Below are 23189 nucleotides of genomic sequence, written 5' to 3' on the forward strand. Positions count from 1 at the left end.
CTGTTCAAGGAGACCGCAGACAAAAGTGCTTCTCATTTCTACTGTTTTTACACTAGTCTTCTCTCTTACATAACATAGTGAATTTGTTTTACAAGATCCTTGACTTTTAGATGAGTGATAGCACTGGCAAAACAGTATATTAAACACACTGTGTTATCTGGAAGTGTCCTACACTTTGCCCTTTCACTGCTTTCCACATCTGCTGACTGATCATATTATGTATTTATTTAAAATGTAGGAGTTAAAAAACAAAACAACAACAAAAAAAAATGTAGGAGTTATAATTTAACTTCCAGATTGATTTCTCTTTGGCCATAAGCTTGAGCAATGGCAAAAAGATAGTTATTTTAAAGAAGTACTGCATTTGAACATGATGTCTATGAAATGCCTCTCGCTTCTGCTGCTGCTACAGCTGACTTGTTACTTGAGCTCTGGGAGCTGTGGAAAGGTGCTGGTGTGGCCAGTGGAATATAGTCACTGGATGAATATGAAGATAATTCTGGATGAACTTGTCACAAGGGGTCATGAGGTGACTGTTTTGACATCTTCAGCTTCCATTCTTATTGATCCCAACAAACCATCTGCCATCAAATTTGAGAATTTCCCAGTATCTTTAACCAAAGATGATTTTGAGAATGCTCTCATGGATTTTGTCAGGAAATGGACAGACCTGGCAAATTCATTTTGGACATTTCCTTTGTTACTGCAAAGCTTATTTGAGGAATATTCTGATGTTACTCTAAAGATCTGTAAAGAAGTTGTTTCAAACAAGAAACTTATGACAAAACTACATGAATCAAGGTTTGATGTTGTCCTTGCAGATACCGTTGGACCCTGTGGAGAGCTGCTGGCTGAGATACTCAAAGTACCTTTAGTGTACAGTGTCCGCTTCACTCCCGGTTATTCAATTGAAAGGAAGAGTGGGAAACTTCCATTCTCACCATCCTACGTACCTGTTATATTGTCTGAATTAAGTGATCACATGACATTCATGGAGAGGGTCAAAAATATGATATATGTACTTTATTTTGACTTTTGCTTCCAGATGTTTAATGAGAAGAAGTGGGACCAGTTTTACAGTGAAGTACTAGGTAAGTCAGGTTTTTAGTTGGTGGCATGAAGTCCTAACTTTCCTTGGAATAAAAGTTTGTATAAAGTCACAGAAATTTGTCTATTATAAGTAAAATGATGAAAAGAAAACATAAAATGTTCCATCAATCTCATAAATAGTATAGAAACATTAAATGATAGGGTAAGATATAATCCTGTGGTCCATTACTAGTACGGGACACTCCAGGAAGTCATAAACCTTAAATTGAAACACTTAGGACTTCTCTAAGCAATTGTATATCCATCTTACTAAACTTTTTTAACTTGAAAAAAGTCACTAGAAAACTCATAAAATGTCTTAATAAATGAAGACATGTAGATTGAAGAATTACACACATATTTGTAACACAAGCTTCTAGGTAGCATTTAATTTTTTTGTTTATGTAGTTCAGTTTTCAGAAATTTTATGTTTAATATATATTATACACATATGTATATATTAGCTTTATTAAAGAACAGAAACATTCAAACATCTTTGGCTACATCATTCCAATCTTTTTTCCAAAGCTTACCTAATATATACATATGGCAATATTGTTATTTGATCTGAGTCTTGGTTTGTTTGTTTTTTTTCCTTCCAGGAAGACCAACTACATTATTAGAGACAATGGGGAAAGCTGAATTTTGGCTCTTTCGATCCTACTGGGATTTTGAATATCCTTGCCCACTACTGCCAAATGTTGAATTTATTGGAGGCCTCCACTGCAAACCTGCCAAACCTCTGCCTAAGGTCACCTACTCTTCTCTATTGTGCTTCTTTAACTTTGCATTTTCAGTAGGAATAATTCTGCATTCTTTATTTATAATGTTTAATTATAGTGAGAGTGATGTAGGAAACTAAAGTGACTTCCAATTAGAAACTCATATTCCACACCAACACAAGTATATGAATTTCATTAACATTACAGAATAAAAGAGGGATACCTGGGAGATTTTGAGAATATGTCAGTTAAATTATATTTTCATCATGTAATGCATAATAAAGCATCAGACACTCATTAAAAAATAATTATAAAATGACTAGCATATTCCAGAAGTAAGTGATAATATGCAGAGAAATGGTAGAAACCCAGTTTCTGCCACTTGATACTCTACCTGGAAAGATAGAATACAAACAAGTAATAAAACTTGTGAGTTAATTTTTATAATATGGAAAGACCACAATGATAAGGAAACATCTAGCAGCAATCACAGAAATATCTCTGAGTCATTAATAATTAAGGTGAGATCCAAAGGATATTCAGAAATAATTGAAGGTATAGGGCAGAAGTGGATACAAAATGAAAGCAGGTTGAGTAGTAATAATAGTGGCCAAGAAGTCCAGGTTTAGTCAAAAGAGAAAGAGGCTGAGTAAAGAGGCATATGATGCTGAAGAGGTAAGTTGGAGACAGATAATTATGAGGAGTTTGAAGTATCTAGAAAAGGTGTTAGGTAGAACTTTAAAAGGGCCAAGGGAAAGATTTGATCACATTAAAAAATAAAATCTACATAAGATATAGTCACTGGGTTGGATTGTAAAGAGGGAAGAGTAGAAAGGGACACCATTTAGCAAGTTGCTGTGAAATACAGGAAATAAGGATGGAAAAGATATGACCACACTAAGTCATGATAATAGTACCAACCTCATATTGTTCTTGTGAGGAAAAAAACTGTACATATGAAACATCCAAAATATCCCTGACACACACTTAGTGGTCTAGAAGAAATATTAACTATTGTTATTTTGCTGCTATTACATACAATCAATAACCCAATGTGTGCCAGCCACCTGGATTTAATTCCTAATTGAATCAAGATTGGTTCCCCAACACATCAAGATTACACTCTCCAGCAAAATCCTAGAAAGCAGATATCCCATGAAGTGATTTAAAAGTAAATTTTTAAAGTTTTTTGATTAGAAAAAAATTAAATTAATAAAAGTAACTTAATAAAATTTAAATAAAATATAATTTAATAACAATTTAAAATTGTAATGTTAAGAATTTCTTAAGGTTTCAGCAATTAAATGAGCAAGATGAAAAGCTAGAATTATTTTCTGAGGATTGACTCTGTTCACCTCTGCTCTAGACAAAATGAAAATTATTCTTTGACAACATAAATGTATGCCCTAACAATTTTTGCAGCCAAATACATTTCCTTGCCTCACATCAGCTTTTAAACAAGTCCTCATTTGAAATCCCAGGGTTTCACAGCTGACAGCGTAAAAGGAATAACTTCGTCTATTAGGCCAGATGTTTTCTGTTTGCACTGACCCAATACAAAAACCTCAGCAAAGCTCTCTTAAGAAGCGTAGGTCTCCACATTATAGCTGCCTGACAGAATGAACACAGAGAAAATGCACACTGCCTATATAGGAATCATAACTTCTGCAGATTATAATAAAGACTAAATAATCTGTACCACTTGAATCTGAAAACTGCCCAATTATAAAATTTCTTCAGTTCATAGGGCTCTATTTCTAATGAAGGAAAGCAAGAATATAATGTTATAAATTAACATGATTAGTTTTAAATTTAGTTAAAATTTAAATAGGAAGCAAATAATCTTCAGTAAACTATTTTGTGAGCTCTTAAGAGATCCTTTCGTCTACTCATTATTGGTGGAAAAATTAAACTGATATCTTTTTCAAAGGGAAAACTCTTTGGATTGCAAATTGTTTGAGTTATCTATGGTAATTTTCATAGTGTCCAAAGGCTGAAATAAGATTAGTGACAGTTCTTCACTACCTAACCATGTATTTTGAAAGATTTCACCATTCTCATTTCAGGAACATGATAGTGTTAGTAGGAAGGGAGGTTAGAAGGAAAGGGAGAATGACAAGGAAAGATGAACAGTAGGATAATGATAATAATCAGTAAATGTAGCTGTTGTTATTAAGTTGTCAAACAAGATTTAAATCCAAGTCAATTATTGTGAAGATTTCATTATATAGAAAAACTATTCCTTCAAACAATAAATTTTCTATCAATTATTAGGTTCTCAGAAATTTTCATTACCTTTTAAAGAATTGACTTCTGGCAAAATACATCAATAGTTTTAATATCAATTTCTTATTCAGTATGCGATTTGCAAAACTTTTCTCCCATTCTGTAGCTTGTATTTTCATTTTGTTGACTGTCTCTTTTGCTGTGAAGAAGCTTTCGAGTTTGATATAGTCCTATTGTTGATTTTTTCTTCTGTCATGATTTTGGTGTCATATTCAAAAAATTCATTTTCAAAACCAATATTAAGGAAGTTTCTCTCCACTTGTTTTTTTTTAAAGACTACTATTCTGTCTAGTCTTCTGTTAAGTCTTTGATTCATTTTTGTGAAATGTGTACAATAGGAATCTCCTTTCACTTTTTTGCATGTGCTTTGTTTTCTCAGAATACAATTAGGAGTATTTCCCAATTAGGTGTTCTTGCCTTCTTTGTCAAATATTGACTATAAATGCAGTTTTAATTTGGACCCTGCATTCTCTTCCACTGTTCTATTTGTCTATCTTTAGGCCAATACCATATTGTCTTAAATATTATAGCCTTGTAGTGTAATTTGAAATTGGTAAGTGTGATGCCCTGGCTGGCATTGAGTAGTGTGGATATTTCAACAATATTATCTCTTATGACCCATGAATACGTGATGTTTTTCTATTTATTTGTTTTTTCCGCTATTTCTTTCAACAAAGTCTTATAACTGTGCAGAGTTTTCACTTCATTGGTTAAGTTTATTTCTAGTTATTTTATTATCTTTGATGATATAGTAAATAGCATAATTTTTTTAGATGTTTCATTATTAGTATAGAAAAATGCAACTAATTTCTGTATGTTGACTTTTTATACTATAACTTTACTGAATTTGTTGATTAGTTCAGGTGTTTGGTTAAACCTCTGGGATTATCTGTACAAAAAAATTATGTCATCCACAAAAAAAACAAGAATGATAATTTTACTTCTTCCTTGCTGATTTGGATACCTTTTATTTTTTTGTCTTGCCTCATTGCTCTAGCTAGGACTTCTAACACTATGTTGAAAGAGTGTGAGAGGCCATCCCATTTCTTGTTCCTGATCTTAGAGAAAAAGTTTTCAAATTTTCATTGTTGATCATGTTAGCTTTGAGTTTTCCATATATGGTCTTTATTATGTTGAGGTATGTCCCTTCTACACCCAATATATAGGAGGTTTTATCAGGAAAGGATGTTATCTTGTCAAATATTATTCTCCATCTGTTGAAATAATCAAGTTATTTTATCTTTTATTTTATTAATGCAATGTATTACATCTATTGATTTAGATGGTGAACCATCCTTGCATCCTATGGATAAATCCCACTTGGTCATGGTATATAATTCTTTTAATGTATTGTTGAATTTGGTTTCCTGATATTTGGATGAGAATTTTTGCATATATATTTATCCTGGATATTGGCATATAGTTCTCTTTACTTATAATGTCCTTGTCTATTTGATATCAAGGTGTAATACTGGCCTTGTAGAATGAGTTTAGAAGTGTTCCTTCTCTCATGTTTAATTTTTTGGGAAAAGTTTTTGAAGCAATGATTCTCAGCCCCTGGAGTAAGTACTGAGCATGAGCTTCATGCTATGTGGGGATGTGTCTGAATGAGGGACTGACAGAGATCCCACTTTAGTCTCTGTGGAGCTTCATAGTCTTCAGAATTACTACTTTCCTCTCTTTGGCTTTTTAAACTGTATTACAAGTTTACATAGACATATTTGGAGAAGAAATTCATATTCTCTTAAGAATATCATATTATTGTTTACAACATGAGGTCCACACTGTTTAAGCAGTCTCTGAAATGTAACTGTGAACTCCTAAAAGACTTGACAAGCGAATCAGGTGGGAGAACTAAAGAGATTCAGGCTGAAAAAGCAAAAATGATATTAACTTACTGTCTTTTCTAATGAAAGACTTCATGATCAGTTTCATACAATTTTCATCAACCATATTTGAACTAATGGTACTTACAGTTCTTTGATATACAGAGATGAAAATCTTCCTTTAATATTATTTTGATTCTGATAATGTTTATACTTCAGTAGAAGAAAAAAGAATCACACATATGCATGTTAAATGTCCCTACCCCAGGGGAGTTTAAGAATCCCTGAGTTCCAACCAGTGGATACCTAGGGTTCCTGGAAACCAAAATAAGAAAGAACCCTGCAATTTAGAAGCCATTTCTAAAGCCTCAGAAAACTATCTTAGGAGAGAACACTTTGAGTAGGGGGCCTTTTTGGTCATACAGTCTTTCCCCTTGTTGATATAACTTTGTTAGTGGTTCAGTGGTAAAGAATTTCCCTGCCAATTCAGGGGACACAGTTTCAATCCCTGATCTGGGAAGATCCCCTGGAGAAGGAAATGGCAATCCATTTCAGTATTCTTGACTGGAGAACCCCAGGTAGCCTGGCATGTACTGGTCATGGAGTCACAAAGAGTCAAACACAACTTAGTGACTCAACAACAACAACAGCAAATATTAATATTTTATAGAATTTGTCAGTGAAGACTTCTAGTCCTGGTGTTTTCTGTGTTGGGAGGTTTTTGATTACTGGTTCAATATCTTTACTCATTATAACTATTCAGATTTTCTAATTCTTCCTGATTCTGTCTTGACATATTATGTATTTCTAGGACTTTATCTCTTCTCTGTGGTTCGTAATTTGTTGGTATATAATTCTACACAGCAGTATCTTATGACCCTATGTATTTTTGTGATATCAGTTTAATGTCTTCTCTTTCATTTATAATTTTATTTACGGGTCTTCTTCTTTCCTTTGTTAGTCTAGCTAAAGTTTGTAATTTTTGTTTATCTTTTTGAAAAGACAAAGACAAATACTGTATGATATCCCTTGTATGAGGAGGGCATGGAAACCCACTCCAGTATTCTTGACTGGAGAATTCCCATGGCCAGAGGAGCCTGGCAGGCTACAGTCCATAGGGTCGCAAAGAGTCAGACATGACTGAGTGACTAAGCACACACACCCATCCCTTGTTTGAAGAAACTAAAAAAGGTCAGACTTTTAATAAAAGGGAGTAATACGGTAGTGGTTGCCAGGGACTAAGGACTGGGAGAAATTAAGAGACGTTTTTTAAGGTACAAGCTTGCATCTCAGAGTAAATAAGTGCTAGAGATACAAGGTACAGAACAGTGAATTTAGACAACAATATTATAATCATCAAACATGCTGAGACCAGTTCAATTCAGTGGTTCAGTCATGTCTGACTCTTTGCGACCCCATGAACCACAGCATGTCAGGCCTCCCTGTCCATCACCAAATCCCGGAGTCCACCCAAACCCATATTCATTGAATCAGTGATGCCATCCAAACATCTCATCCTCTGTCGTCCCCTTCTCCTCCTGCCCCCAATCCTACCCAGCATTAGGGTCTTTTCCAATGAGTCAACTCTTCGCATGAGGTGGCCAAACTATTGGAGTTTCAGCTTCAACATCAGTCCTTCCAATGAACACCCAGGAAACTGATCTTTAGGATGGACTGGTTGGATCTCCTTGCAGTCCAAGGGACTCTCAAGAGTCTTCTCCAACACCACAGTTCAAAAGCATCAATTCTTCAGTGCTCAGCTCTCTTTACAGTCCAACTTTCACATCCATACATGGGTGGACTCCTGGATTTGGTGATGGACAGGGAGGCCTGGTGTTCTGCGGTTCATGGGGTCGCAAAGAGTTGGACATGACTGACTGAACTGAACTGAATAATTCCTAACTATAGTGTTTGTAGCCATCCTTCAATTAATGCTTGCTATGCTGTTGCTCTTTTGTGATGGAGCAAATGCTTTTTTCACAGGAAATGGAAGAGTTTGTGCAGAGCTCTGGAGAAAATGGTATTGTGGTGTTTACCTTGGGGTCAATGGTCACTAACATGACAGAAGAAAGAGCCAATATGATTGCATCAGCTCTTGCCCAGATTCCACAAAAGGTACACACAGTAACTTAATAATGGACAACTATTTAACAAGTTGGGCTTCCCTGGTGGCTCAGTGTAAGAGTATGCCTGTCAATTCAGGAGACTCAGGCTTGATCCTTGGGTTGGGAAGATCACTTGGATAAAGAAATGACAAGCCACTCCAGTGTTCTTGCCTGGAACACCCCATGGACAGAGGAGCCTGGTGGGCTACAGTTCATGGGGTTGCAAAGCATCAGACACAGCTTAGCAACTGAATGACAATAGCAACTAATGAATCTGTTAAACTCTATAAAAGGTCTAATTACAGACAATTTCTGCAAGAAAGGTAAACTATTGTGATAGCTCCAACTTATCTGAGATATTTATAAAAAACTAAATATACATGGCAGATGCTAAAGTGATATAGAGAGTGTTTTTAATTGACAAGAACTTTGGATTAACATTGTAATCAAGAAGAGATTTATTTAAGAGACGTAGTATGAATTTTGGTATTATAATAGTATTGTGGGTGGGAAAAGAAATCACCAGATTCTGTTGTGTGGTTTATTCCTTTACCTTGAAGGGCTCCTGAGGACACTATATATATATATATATATATATATATATATATATATATATGTATATATATATATATGTATATATATACATATACAGGTGTTCTCAGAGGTTAAATTTTAACGTAGGCATAATACCAACTTTTTACAAACCCATGGACTGTAGCCAGACTCCTCTATCCATGGGATTTTCCAGGCAAGAATAATGGAATGGGTTGCCATTTCCTTCTTGAGGGGATCTTCCCAACCCAGAGATCAAACCCAGGTCTCCCTCACTGCAGGCAGACTCTTTACCATCTGAGCCACCAGGGAAGCCCAATAATACAATGATGTTAAGCAATACTGACAAAAATCTGAAATGTGCCATGCAATTTCTACCTGCCAGGAAATCCCAATCCCTTTCCTTCTCCTAAATGTTGAAACAGCCTGCTTCAGTGTCCTTTTCCAGTTGCTACACAGAGAAAGTATGGTCAGGGCACCACAAGCTGCTGCCAGATATCCATATAGCCACAGTTATTCAGAAAAAGAGAAACATCAGCCTCCTTGGTTGACTGGGTCCTGTCAAAGTATGAGGCAGAAGAACAAAGAGAAAGGGTGAAGGTGGGGTCCTGCCCTTTGGGTGAACCCTGTGCATTGTAAAGTCTGGTCCTTAATGGACTCTGCTTCTATTACTATTCTGAATTGAGGAAAGAAAAGAGGCTGTAGGAAGTCAAGCATGAGAAAGACTGGCATGGAAAAGGATCAGCTGCCTCCTTCTCCATAAAATATAGTAGTAACTTATTTTCTAATGTATAAAATACACCAAGGGTCTTTGGATGTTTGTGAACTACTTTTTTAGTTTACTATCTGATATTGTAGTATTCTCCTAACCATACATGCTAAGTTTTTGCTGGGAACCTACTTTACATTCATATAGCAAATAGAAGTTAAACAACTAAAAATTATACTCCAGTTTATGAAGATTCCTTGGTACTAATTTAGCACCACAGTTTTTGAACTTTACCAACAGCTGCTTTGTTATTAATAGTTACAAATTACTGAAAGGCTCTTCTTTTCTAAATTTAAAGAACTTCCTAAACTAGAAAAGTGGTAATACACTGGATTCATGCCAAAATTGCTAATAGACACTTTTCCTGGAAGTAGTGTTTAACAATTTGTAATCTAAAAGAAGTTATCTTCCTAAACAGCATTAATTAACTTGCTATTAATAAATTACTAAATAACAGAAATATTAATTGTTATAAGTGGCTGATTGAATGCATTCCTTTTTGTGAATCAAAAGATGTAAAACTCTAGTAAAAATAACTTAAGCTATACGAGTAAATGTATATAAGTAAAGTCCCTACTATGAATCAATCCAAAAGGAAACAGTAAGAGACAATTAAATTTTAAAATGAGAGCTAGTGTATGAAATAAAGCAAAATAAATGTATGTTATTAATAATTTGCCACTTTTTTTGGAATAGAATGGAGACCACATAGCAATTTATTAAATATTTAAATTTGCCATTCAAGATCTCATTTCTCTATGGCATCATGTGTGAGATGTCTTTAGTGCATACCACACCTGGTTGAATAAGTTCATAAAATGTGAGTCTTCCTATTGATGGCAGTGTATTAGTAGATATCATTACTTAAGAGCTCATGTCCTTGTTTCCTTAACTGTCATCAGTTCAGTTCAGCTCAGTCACGCAGTTGTGTCTGACTCTTTGCGACCCCATGGACTGCAGCACACCAGGTTTCTCTGTCCATCACCAACTCCCAGTGGCTACTCCAACTCAAGTGCATTGAGTCAGTGATGCCATCCAACCATCTTATCCTCTGTCTTCCCCTTCTCCTCCTGCCTTCAATCTTTCCCAGCATCAGGGTATTTTCTAAAGAATCAGTTCTTCACATCAGGTGGCCAAAGTATTGGAGTTTCAGCTTAAGCTGAATGTCATGTGGAATATGACATTTCATATGGAATATGACAAAGTGTTATATGGAAGACATATAACTAGATGTCTTCAATCTCTTTAGAATTCTATCCCTATAAATTTGAAGTTCAATTTACAGAATATTTTCTTTACTTTAACAGGTTCTATGGAGATATGGTGGCAAGAAACCAGACACCTTAGGACCCAATACTCGGCTATATAAGTGGGTCCCCCAGAATGACCTTCTTGGTGAGACTTGGTAGAATAATTGAAAGCATGGGTTAACAGCTGAGCAGAGTGATCATACTTCAACAGGAAACAAACTTACCAAGCATTTATTATTGAAACACTCGAAAAGAAAACTTTACTCTTTTATTTCCAGCTCTCGGTGAAAATAGAAGAAAATATAGCAATTGTCACTTTATTAAACATAGTGATGTCCTTTACAGTCAGAATCAAAATGTCTTATTTTAGCTGTAGTCATTTCTAGCGATGAACTTTTAAATAACTTCATGGATTGTTGTTCTGTCTCTGAATTCTCTATCTTTTCCCCCCTGTAGGGATATTTTAAGTTCCACTGAAAAATACTGGCTCCTCTTTTATTACCAATGACCCTTCATTTTCTGTAGGAAAAATTCCACAATCATTTCCCTGAGGCAATTACACATTTTATGGTAATGCAGCTTTTCCTTCCTCTGGTTCCAGTACCACTACCATTACCCCTCCTGTGGCCTTGTCACCCTTTCTACTGGACTGAATGACTTTACTGTTTCTTTAAGAGAATATATTTCTGACATGCCCTCCTCTGGTGTTTTTGTTCATCCACTTTATTTTACGCAGACTATTCTTTCAAGCTATTCACCTGCCGATCTTGAATTCATTTATAACATCCAAAAGCTAAAGTACTTCTTTCATGAAGTCTTCACTTACCTCTTCAGCAGACTTAGTGGATTCTTGCACTGAGTTCCGAAAGCAATTTAAATACAGTTTCCTGTGTGTAATCAAGGGTTATATATAAAAAATAAATTGCTTTCTTTCATTGTCTTCAAATGCCCTTTTCTCATTTTTAAGACTTTTAATTAATAATTTTACTGAAATTCACACAATCCTAGGTCATCCAAAAACCAAGGCCTTTATAACTCATGGTGGAACCAATGGCATTTATGAGGCCATCTACCATGGGGTCCCTATGGTGGGCCTTCCTTTGTTTGCTGATCAACCTGATAACATCAACCGACTGAAGGCCAAGGGAGCAGCTGTCAGACTGGATTTGGAAACAATGTCAAAAACAGATTTTCTCAATGCACTGAAGCAAGTCATTAACAATCCTTCGTGAGTATATATATATATATATATATATACATACACATATATATTTTACTACATACTATTTCTAGAGGCATTCTCATAGGAAGACACAAGAGGCAGCAAGGAGTCTTCAGTAAAAACAATGAGGAGTATTTGCATATAGTTTTCTTATAGTGTCTGCTTTGTTTTGGTATCAGGATGATGATATTTGTCCTCATAAAATAACTTTGGAAATGTTTCCTCTTTTTCTTTTAAGTTCAATAAAGATTGGTATTAATTCTTCGAAAAAAAAAAAAAGATTTGCTCACTGCTTTGAAAATAGTCATTAGTAACCTATTGGGTCACATTATGTGTTTTCGGTGGCTGTAGGGGAACGATTTATCAGAGGCTTAAGGATGGTGGAGAAATTTTGAAAGAGCTCCTAATATGAATGAGAAGAATCCACAAGGATTAAGAGGAAGCACTGAGAACAAAGTTAAAGTAGGAAACCATGAACTCTTTAAGCACTCATCTGCACACTTACGAGTTTCCTTCAGCATATGAATTCCTCAAATGTTTTAGACTCTTCTAAAATGGTCTAATTTTAGTAAATCACCATGACATAATCCATCTCAAATTCTCATTACACTGAGCACTTTTCAAATTTTCTGTGCTAATATTTTTTTCCATCAAAGATGAAAGATAAGCATCTAGAACTATCTAATTAACTATCTAATTACAGCTATTTTGAGACTCTTTATTCTTTACCACTAGTGCCACCTCGAAAGCCCAGATGTAGGTACATTCTTAGTTCTTCTTTAGGTTGTTTTTGTCTTGTTTTGAAGAATTGTAAAATCAAAAAGTAATTGACTTTGAAAAGACATGTTGGGATATTCCCATATAAAAACCAAATTTTCTGAAACCAGAAACATTTTGTTTTCAAATTGTTTCATGGTTTAACTTGAGTAATATTATTACTATTAATATCACAAATATGATGTATGCATTTTCCCCCTTTTGTTTCATGATGACTTTGGAAAAAAACATTTTGAGACTATATTGGTAATAATCGCACAATGGACATTTGTGCTTTAAAAACAAATATTACACTAAATGACTTCCATAAGAAGAATATTTTCTTTCTTTTTAAAAGAAATATATGTTTCAGTAGGCAGTTTTATGTAAAAGTAACTCTCTCTAGTATCTTTGTATATTTTTTAATTTTTAATAATGTAAAGCTAGTATCAACAAAGATAATGTACTGCTTGATATATATTGACTATTTATGATATGGTACACTTTGTACTAAGTCCATTGTACATATTAAGTAACTTCTTCATTGTAAACTTTCCCTACTCTATTAAAAGTATTTCTGAACTGTTACCCTCTTCTCAAACACCCAATGCTCCCCCTGAGTTTTTTACAGAACAGGGAGAGAAGTTACCTCCATTGTTACCACATTGTTATTTAAAGTTCATGCATCATATCATTTTATTCCTCCTTCCTTGTCTGTTAATCATCATCATTTCAACAGTAAAAACAAATAAAACTCCAAAGCCTGAAGGTGAAATGTATGGCACACTCTCTATTCTAAAATAACTACTCAGGAAAACAACAATAATATTAGGAAATATTTACTGAGTCTACTGTATACTAATAATACATCTAAGGATCAATATATTAATCCTCCAAATAGTCAGATAAGATACAATTGCTATACATTCCATTTAACAATGAAAAACTGAGAAAGCTAATTTAAAAAGCAGGCAGCAAGGTAAGTGTCAGAGTCAGGATTCAAACGAAGGCAATTCACTTCCACAATTTAACCACTGCTTCATTAATATAAGGTCAACACCAACTCCTGGCCAGTGCTGTCGGGCCATAGCTCTGAAGCTCATGATGTAATTACCTCCTATCTCTGGATTATGATAGTGTTTCGAAGCTTCTCTGCCAGATCTCTTAACAATTCCTTACTGGATAGCTCAAGTCATGTATTTCTTTTCTTTACACCTTAACAATTTAACTTATTCCATTCTTCAGGCTACAAATGCTTCTCCTCTCTTGTCTTCTCCTTTCTTCATAGCTTGAAATCCTATTCATTCAACAAATTCTAGCCCATAAGCTCCTGTGCATGTGAACAGTTGCTTAGTCATATCTAGGTCTTTGCAACCACATGGACTGTAGCCTTCCAGCATCCTCTGTCCATGAAATTCTCCAGCAAGAATACTGGAGTGGGTTGCCATTTCCTACTCCAGGCCAATGAGCTTAGATCTCTATAATTATCTCTTAGAAAAACAATCAATTTTTCTTCCACTCTATGTGGCACTCATTTCTTCTCTCTGCATGGAAATTTCACATATTTAACTTTTCTAGTTCATTCTATAAATTGTTGTCTCTTTGATTTTCCTTCAGGTATAAACGGAATGCTATGAGGTTATCAACCATTCAACATGATCAGCCTGTAAAGCCCCTGGACCAAGCAGTCTTCTGGATCGAGTTCGTCATGCGCCACAAAGGAGCCAAGCACCTGCGACCTGCTGCCCACAAGCTCACCTGGTACCAGTACCACTCTCTGGATGTGATCGGGTTTCTGCTGGCCTGTGTGGCAACTGTTGTATTTGTCATCACAAAATGTTTTCTGTTTTTTTGCCGAAAGTTTGCTGAAACAGGAAAGAAGAGGAAAAGGGAATAGCTGTATTTGGGTCCCAAACCAGGAATGCCCCATAGGTGAAATTCTTCCAGCTTATTCCAACAGGAAGGACTTATGAAAAGACTCTTAACTTCCTGTGACAAAATGACTTTTCACAGTTCAGAACCACCTTTCAAAATTTGTTTTCAAGGAATATTTTAACTGTTTAAGACTTAGAAAAATGTCATGCCAAGATGAAAGCTGATGTTCAGTTCACTTCAGTTCAGTCACTAAGTCGTGTCCAACTCTTTGCGACACCATGAACTGGAGCACATCAGGCCTCCCCGTCCATCACCAACTCCCGGAGCTAACCCAAACCCATGTCCATCGAGTCAGTGATGCCATCCAACCATCTCATCCTCTGTCGTCCCCTTCTCCTCCTGCCCCCAATCCTTCCCAGCATTAGGGTCTTTTCCAATGAGTCAACTCTTCGCATGAGGTGGCCACAGTATTGGAGTTTCAGCTTCAACATCAGTCCTTCCAATGAACACCCAGGATTGATCTCCTTTAGGATGGATTGATTGGATCTCCTTGCAGTCCAAGGGACTCTCAAGAGTCTTCTCCAACACCACAGTTCAAAAGCATCAATTCTGCGGCACTCAGCTTTCTTCACCATCCAAATCTCACATCCAGACATGACCACTGGAAAAACCATAGCCTTGACTAGACAGACTTTAGTTGGCAAAGTAATGTCTCTGCTTTTAAATATGCTATCTAGGTTGGCCATAACCTTCCTTCCAAGGAGTAAGTGTCTTTTAATCTCATGGCTGCAATCACCATCAGCAGTGATTTTGGAGCCCAAAAAAATAAAGTCTGACACTGTTTCCCCATCTCTTTCCCATGAAGTGATGGGACCAGATGCCATGATCTTAGTTTTCTGAACGTTGAGCTTTAAGCCAACTTTGTCACTCTCCTCTTTCACTTTCATCAAGAGGCTCTTTAGTTCTTCTTCACTTTCTGCCATAAAGGTGGTGTCATCTGCATATCTGAGGTTATTGATATTTCTCCCGGCAATCTTGATTCCAGCTTGTGTTTCTTCCAGCCCAGTGTTTCTCATGATGTACTCTGCATATAAGTTAAATAAGCAGGGTGACAATATACAGCCTTGACATACTCCTTTTCCTATTTGGAACCAGTCTGTTGTTCCATGTCCAGTTCTAACTGTTGCTTCCTGACCTGGATTCAGGTTTCTCAAGAGGCAGGTCAGATGGTCTGGTATTCCCATCTCTTTCAGAATTTTCCACAGTTTATTGTGATCCACACAGTCAAAGGCTTTGGCATAGTCAATAAAGCAGAAAGAGATGTTTTTCTGGAACTCTCTTGCTTTTTCGATGATTCAGTGGATGTTGGAAATGTGATCTCTGTTTCCTCTGCCTTTTGTAAAACCAGCTTGAACATCTAGAAGTTCATGGTTCACGTATTGCTGAAGCCTGGCTTGGAGAATTTTGAGCATTACTTTACTAGCGTGTGAGATGAGTGCAATTGTGCACTAGTTTGAGCATTATTTGGCATTGCCTTTCTTTGGGATTGGAATGAAAACTGGCCTTTTCCAATCCTGTGGCCACTGCTGAGTTTTCCAAATTTGCTGGCATATCGAGTGCAGCACTTTCACAGCATCATCTTTGAGGATTTGAAATAGCTCAACTGGAATTCCATCACCTCCACTAGCTTTGTTCATAGTGATGCTTTCCAAGGCCCACTTGACTTCACATTCCAGGATGTCTGCCTCTAGGTGAGTGATCACACCATCGTGAAGATCTTTTTTGTATAGTTCTTCTGTGTATTCTTGCCACCTCTTCTTAATATCTTCTGCTTCTGTTAGGTCCATACCATTTCTGTCCTTTATCAAGACCATCTTTGCATGAAATGTTCCCTTGGTATCTCTAATTTTCTTGAAGAGATCTCTAGTCTTTCCCAATCTGTTGTTTTCCTCTATTTCTTTGCACTGATCGCTGAGGAAGGCTTTCTTATCTCTCCTTGCTATTCTTTGGAACTCTGCATGGAGATGGGAATATCTTTCCCTTTCTCCTTTGCTTTTCGCTTCTCTTCTCTTCCCAGCTATCTGTAAGGCCTCTTCAGACAGCCATTTTGCTTTTTTGCATTTTTTACATTTCTTTTCCATGGGCATGGTCTTGATCCCTGTCTCCTGTACAATGTCACGAACCTCCGTCCATAGTTCATCAGGCACTCTATCAGTTCTAGTCCCTTAAATCTATTTGTCACTTCTACTGTATATTCATAAGGGATTTGATTTAGGTCATACCTGAATGGACTAGTGGTTTTCCCTACTTTCTTCAATTTAAGTCTGAATTTGGCAATAAGGAGTTCATGATCCGAGCCACAGTCTGATCCCGGTCTTGTATTTGCTGACTGTATAGAGCTTCTCCATCTTTGGCTGCAAAGAATATAATCAATATGATTTTGGTATTGACCATCTGATGTTGTTCATTTGTAGAGTCTTCTCTTGTGTTGTTGGAAGAGGGTGTTTGCTATTACCAGTGCGTTCTCGTGGCAAAACTCTATTAGCCTTTGCCCTGGTTCATTCTGTACTCCAAGGTCAAATTTGCCTGTTACGCCAGGTGTTTCCTAACTTCCTACTTTTCATATAAAAGTAAATGGGTAAATATTGAAATTTATTATTTTAAACCAGAAGTTTTACCAAAAATTTATTGAATATGTTATAACAGTGTTTCACATGGTGTGCATAGACACTAGAATGATAAACCTAGACCTCCTCTGACTGACATAATCACATAACAATGGGCAGAATACAAAAATTACATTAAGTTTATGGAAAATTGGTAAATCAAATGAAAGCAATCTGAAGTCACTTTTGAAAACTGCACATCACGAAAGCAGTTTATAATCAAGGTGGTCCAGGTGAGGAAATGGGTCTTATTGACCAAGAGGACCACCATCTAAGTCATATAACAAACATTCATCAGTCTAAGGCATAATTTATTCAAATTATTTAAAAATAAATTGATGCTTGGGGAACGATAGGAAAAATGTACCATAGAATTTTCCATACTGCCTCTCAACATAATTGCCATGTTTAAAAAAGGTAGAATTAATATGGTATCATAGTAGATAATATTATTAAATCACACATATAGTTCTAAATAATTTTCCACAAATCTATCCTGCAACACTTGTAACAAAAAAAGGGTTTGTCATTATTGTATAGTGAAAACAACTCCAAATCTCCAACAAAAAGTCAAACAGTCCAATGTGAAAATAGATGAAGATGAATAAGAAATTCACAGAAGAGAAATGGCCAATGACATATAAAAAGGGACAAAGGTCACTGGGGCTTTGGGAAATGGAAATTAAGTCACTTATGTCTCTGGATATGTTCCAGTGTCTCTTAGTTTATAGTCTATGGAAACTTGAGTAGAATTTGTATCCTACTGTTGTGTAAAAATTGCATAAATCTTAATATGTTGAATTGATTCATGATGCTTTTCAGGTCTACTATATTCTACTTCTCTATAGATGCATTCTATTAATTTCTGAGAGTTTGATATTGAAATTCTAACTAAAACTCTTATCTACCTAAAAAATTGTAATATACAAGGAACTATATGTAACTGCATTTTCCAAGTCTTCTGTAAATGTTTTATCATATTTTCATAATTTAAAAATTTTTTTAAGCAAATTATTTTCCAAAATTAATTTTCAGAACAAATAATACAGGGGAACTATTTTTCTGTATGTATAATGTGGAGATACCCTTTGAAAATAAAATTTAAATGTACTGTTTAACACCACAACTCTACATCTTGGTTATCTGTCATACAGAAAGAATTGCATGTGTTCATGCATGCTAAGTCACTTCAGTCGTGTCTGACTCCTTGCCACCCCATGGACTGTAGCTTGCCAGGCTCTTATGACCATGGGATTCTCCAGACAAGAATACTGCAGTGGGTTGCCATGCCCTCCTCCAGGGGATCTTCCCAACCCAGGGATCAAACCCACATCTCTTATGTCTCCTGCATTGATAGGTGGGTTCATAATTATATACTGAATTCCCACTAGCACTTAAATTGCTGTCAGTTTATGAACACACTAACCTACAACGTAGGTATGCGTTATGCAGCCATGAGAGAAAACAGATGGATTATGGACAATATTGTTGAACACTCTCCATGTCACACTACTAAGTAAAGAACAAGTTGCAAAAATTACAAAAAATAGGCATGACAATCTTCTTTGGACATAAAATTAAACATATGTAAATATATGCAAATTTGCATACTACAGAGAAAATTATCTTAAAGAATACACTGAATTTCCAATGAAGAGAATTTAAATTTTAGTTCCATATATTTTTCAATGGTTTCTAGTTGTGCATTTATTGTTTTTGTAGATTTTGTGGGGGATACAAGTGTTGGGACCCTCCTAACCCTCCAACTTGTTGATGTCACTTTATTTCTAATTCTGTGTCAAAGGGGCCATAGTCACAAGAACCTCTCACTTGCTATTGTTTTCACACTAGTTTTATCTCTTACAAGATATAGTTGACATCCTGTGCAACGACATCAATATTTAAATGGATGATGACTGACAAAACAATATTAAACACTGTATAATCCCGAAGTGTTCTACACTTTGCCCTTTCACTTGCTTTTGGTATCTGTTATTAATACAATATTTTACTTGAGATGGAACTGATATATTTTAACTTCCTGACTGATTTCTCTTTGGATATAAGCATCAATTAGGTTCAGTCGTTCAGTTGTGTCCAACATTTGCAACCCCATGAACTGCACCACGCTGGACCTCCCTGTCCATCACCAACTCCCAGAGTTTACTCAAGCTCATGTCCATTGAGTCGGTGAGGATATCCAACATCTAATCCTCTGTCATCACCTTCTCGTCCTGCCTTCAATCTTTCCCAATATTAGGGTCTTTTCCAATGAGTCAGTTCTTCGAATCAGGTAGCCAAAGTATTGGAGTTTCAGCTTCAACATCAGTCCTTCCAAAGAACACTCAGGACTGATTTCCTTTAGGATGGACTGGTTGGATCTCCTTGCAGTCCAAGGGACTCTCAAGAGTCTTCTCCAACACCACAGTTCAAAAGCATCAATTCTTCGGTGCTCAGCGTTCTTTATAGTCCAACTCTCACATCCATACATGACTACTGGAAAAACAATAGCTTTAACTAGACGGACCTTTGTAGGCAAAGTAACGTTTCTGCTCTTTAATATGCTGTCTAGGTTGGTCATAACTTTCCTTCCAAACAGTAAGCATCTTTTAATTTCATGGCTGCAATCACCATCTGCAGTGATTTTGGAGCCCAAAAGGATAAAGTCTGTCAGTGTTTCCACTGTTTCTCCACCTATTTGCCATGAAGTGATGGGACCAGATGCCATGATCTTAGTTTTCTGAATGTTGAGCTTTAAGCCAACTTTTCTTTTTCAGTCTCCTCTTTCACTTTCATCAAGAGGCTCTTTAGTTCTTCTTTGCTTTCTGCCATAAGGGTGGTGTCATCTGTGTATCTGAAGTTACTGATGTTTCTCCCAAAAATCTTGATTCCAGCTTGTGCTTCATCCAGCCTGGCATTTCAAATGATGTACTCTGCATACAAGTTAAATAAGCAGTGTGAAAATACACAACCTTGATGTATTCCTTTCCCTATTTGGAATCAGTCTGTTGTTCCATGTCCAGTTCTAATTGTTGCTTCCTGACCTGATACAGATTTCTCAAGAGGCAGGTCAGGTGGTCTGGTATTCCCATCTCTTTCAGAATTTTCCACAGTTTATTGTGATCCACACAGTCAAAGGCTTTAGCATAGTCAATAAAGCAGAAATAGATGTTTTTCTGGAACTCACTTGCTTCTTCAATGATCCAGCATATGTTGGCAATTTTATCTCTGGTTCCTCTGTTTTTTCTCAAACCAGCTTGAACATCTGGAAGTTCACGGTTCACGTACTGCTGAAGCCTTGCTTGGAGAATTTTGAGCACTACTTTACTAGTGTGTGAGAGGAGTACAATTGTGTGGTAGTTAGAGCATTCTTTGGCATTGCCTTTCTTAGGGATTGGAATGAAAACTGACCTTTTCCAGTCTTGCGGCCACTGACGAGTTTTCCAAATTTGCTGACATACTGAATGCAGCACTTTCACAGCATCATCTTTCAGGATTTGAAATAGCTCAACTGGAATTCCATCACCTCCACTAGCTTTGTGTGTAATGATGCTTCCTAAGGCCCACTTGACTTCACATTCCAGGATGTTTGGCTCTAGGAGAGTGATCATACCATCGTGATTATCTGGGTCATGAAGATCTTTTCTGTATAGATCTTCTGTGTATTTTGCCACCTCTTCTTAACATCTTCTGCCTCTTTTAGGTCCATACAATTTCTGTCCTTTACTGAGCCTATCTTTGCAGGAAATATTCCCTTGGTATCTCTAATTTTCTTGAAGAGATCTCTAGTCTTTCCCATTCTATTGTTTTCCTCTATTTCTTTGCATTGATCGCTGAGGAAGGCTTTCTTATCTCTCCTTGCTATTCTTTGGAACTCTGCATTCAAATGGGTATATCTTTCCTTTTCTCCTTTGCTTTATGCTTCTCTTCTTTTCTCAGCTATTTGTAAGGCCTCCTCAGACAGCCATTTTGCTTTTTGCATTTTTTTTTCCTTAGGGACAGTCTTGATCCTTGTCTCCTGTACAATGTCATGAACCTCCGCCCATAGTTCATCAGGCATTCTGTCTATCAGACCTAGTCCCTTGAATCTATTTCTCACTTCCACTGCATAATCATAAGGGATTTGATTTAGGTCATACCTGAATGGTCTAGTGGTTTTCCCTACTTTCTTCAACTTAAGTCTGAATTTGGCAATAAGGAGTTCATGATCTGAGACATAGTCAGCTCCCACTCTTGACTTTGCTGACTGTATAGAGCTTTTCCATCTTTGGCTGAAAAGAATATAATCAATCTGATTTAAGTATTGACCATCTGGTGATGTTCATGTGTAGAGTCTTCTCGTGTGTTATTGGAAGAGGGTGTTTGCTATGACCAGTGCATTTTCTTGGCAAAACTCTATTAGCTTTTGCCCTACTTCATTCCGTACTCCAAGGCCAAATTTGCCTGTTACTTCAGGTGTTTCTTGACTTCCTACTTTTGCATTCCAGTCCCCTATAATGAAAAGTACATCTTTTTTAGGTCTTAGTTCCTGAAGGTCTTGTAGGTCTTCATAGAACCATTCAACTTCAGCTTCTTAAACATAACTGGTCGGGGCATAGGCTTGGATTACTATTATATTGAATGGTTTGCCTTGAAAACGAACAGAGATCATTCTGTCGTTTTTGAGATTGCATTCAAGTTCTGCATTTCAGACTCTTTTGTTGACTATGATGGCTACTCCATTTCTTCTAAGGGATTCTTGCCCACAGTAGTAGATATAATGGTCATCTCAGTTAAATTCAGCCATTCCAGTCCATTTTAGTTCACTGATTCCTAAAAAATCTATGTTCACTCTTGCCATCTCCTGTTTGACCACTTCCAATTTACCTTGATTCATGGACCTAACATTCCAGGTTCCTATGCAATATTGTTCTTTACAGCATTGGACCTTGCTTCTATCACCAGTCACATCCACAACTGGGTGTTGTTTTAGCTTTGGCTCTGTCTCTTCATTCTTTCTGGATTTACTTCTCCACTGATCTCCAGTAGCATAATGGGCACCACTGACCTGGGGAGTTCATCTTTCAGGGTCCTGTCTTTTTGCCTTTTCATACTATTCATGGGGTTCTCAAGACAGGAATACTGAAGTGGCTTTCCATTCCCTTCTCCAGTGGACCACGTTTTGTCAGAACTCCCCACCATTACCCATCCATCTTGGGTGGCCCTACATGGCATGGCTCATAGTTTCATTAAGTTAGACAAGGCTGTGGTCCATGTGATCAGATTGGTTATTTTTCTGTGATTGTGGTTTTCTTTTCATCTGCCCTCAGAGAGAGAAGGATAAGAGGCTTATGGAAGCTTCCTGATGAGAGAGACTGACTGAGTGGGTCTTGTTCTGATGGGCGGGGCCATGTTCAGTAAATCTGTAATCCAATTTTCTGTTGATGGGTGGAGCTGTGTTCCCTCCCTGCTATTTACCTGTGGCCAAACTATGGTGGAGTTAATGAAGAAAATGGGACTTCCTTCAAAAGATCCCATGCATGTACTGCTACACTCACTGCCCCCAATCCTGCAGCAAGCCACCACCGACCCACACCTCCACTGGAGACTCCTGGACACTCCCAGGCAAGTCTGAGTCAGTCTTTTGTGGGGTCACTGCTCCTTTCTCCTGGGTCCTGGTGCACACAAGGTTCTGTTTGTGCCCTCCAAGAGTCTATTTCCCAGTCCTGTGTAAGTTCTGGCAGCTCTATGGTGGGGTTAATGGTGACCTCCTCCAAGAGGGCTTATGCCATACCCAAGTCTGCTTCACCCAGAGCCCCTGTCTCTGTGGCAGTCCACTGCTGACCTGTACCTCCACAGGAGATGCTCAACACAGCTCCATCTCTGTGGGGTCCCTGGGTCCTGGTGCACACAAGGTTTGTTTGAGCCTCTGAGCGTCTCTTGAGGGAATGGGGTTTGATTCTAAACGCGAATTCATCCCTCATACCATCTTGCTGGGGCTTCTCTTTTGCCCTTGGGTGTGGGGTACCTCCTCACAGCTGCTCCAGCGCTGCGCAGCCACCACTCCAGCGCCTACTCTCTTGCTGGTGTTT

General features: G+C 37.1%; 1 protein-coding gene across 4 annotated transcripts; it reads left to right on the top strand.

The window, feature by feature from the left end:
* The first annotated feature begins 370 nt into the window (after positions 1 to 370).
* On the top strand, positions 371 to 14474 carry LOC145511057 (UDP-glucuronosyltransferase 2B31-like). Of its 4 annotated transcripts, XM_081503821.1 has the most exons (7): positions 374 to 688; positions 1040 to 1091; positions 1692 to 1840; positions 7907 to 8038; positions 10657 to 10744; positions 11608 to 11827; positions 14195 to 14474. In XM_081503821.1, the coding sequence occupies exons 1-7, from the start codon at positions 374 to 376 to the stop codon at positions 14472 to 14474; spliced, it is 1236 nt and encodes a 411-aa protein (XP_081359947.1). The 4 variants fall into 4 exon arrangements, with proteins under 4 accessions (XP_081359776.1, XP_081359675.1, XP_081359947.1 ...); XM_081503650.1 differs by having other exon boundaries at positions 371 to 1095; positions 1696 to 1840; XM_081503549.1 differs by having other exon boundaries at positions 371 to 1091.
* Positions 14475 to 23189: the final 8715 nt, after the last annotated feature.

Source organism: Giraffa tippelskirchi, chromosome 1 (assembly GCF_054371585.1).
Source record: "Giraffa tippelskirchi isolate mGirTip1 chromosome 1, T2T-mGirTip1v1.2.pri, whole genome shotgun sequence".
NCBI classification, from domain to species: domain Eukaryota; kingdom Metazoa; phylum Chordata; class Mammalia; order Artiodactyla; family Giraffidae; genus Giraffa; species Giraffa tippelskirchi.

Excerpts from the sequence above, each read along its gene's own strand:
- LOC145511057 (XM_081503650.1), top strand. The coding sequence starts at position 371 with ATGATGTCTATGAAATGCCTCTCGCTTCTGCTGCTGCTACAGCTGACT. Across the intron at positions 1,841-7,906 it reads CTGCCAAACCTCTGCCTAAG|GAAATGGAAGAGTTTGTGCA; the intron begins GTCACCTACTCT and ends CTTTTTTCACAG. Across the intron at positions 8,039-10,656 it reads TTGCCCAGATTCCACAAAAG|GTTCTATGGAGATATGGTGG; the intron begins GTACACACAGTA and ends TTACTTTAACAG.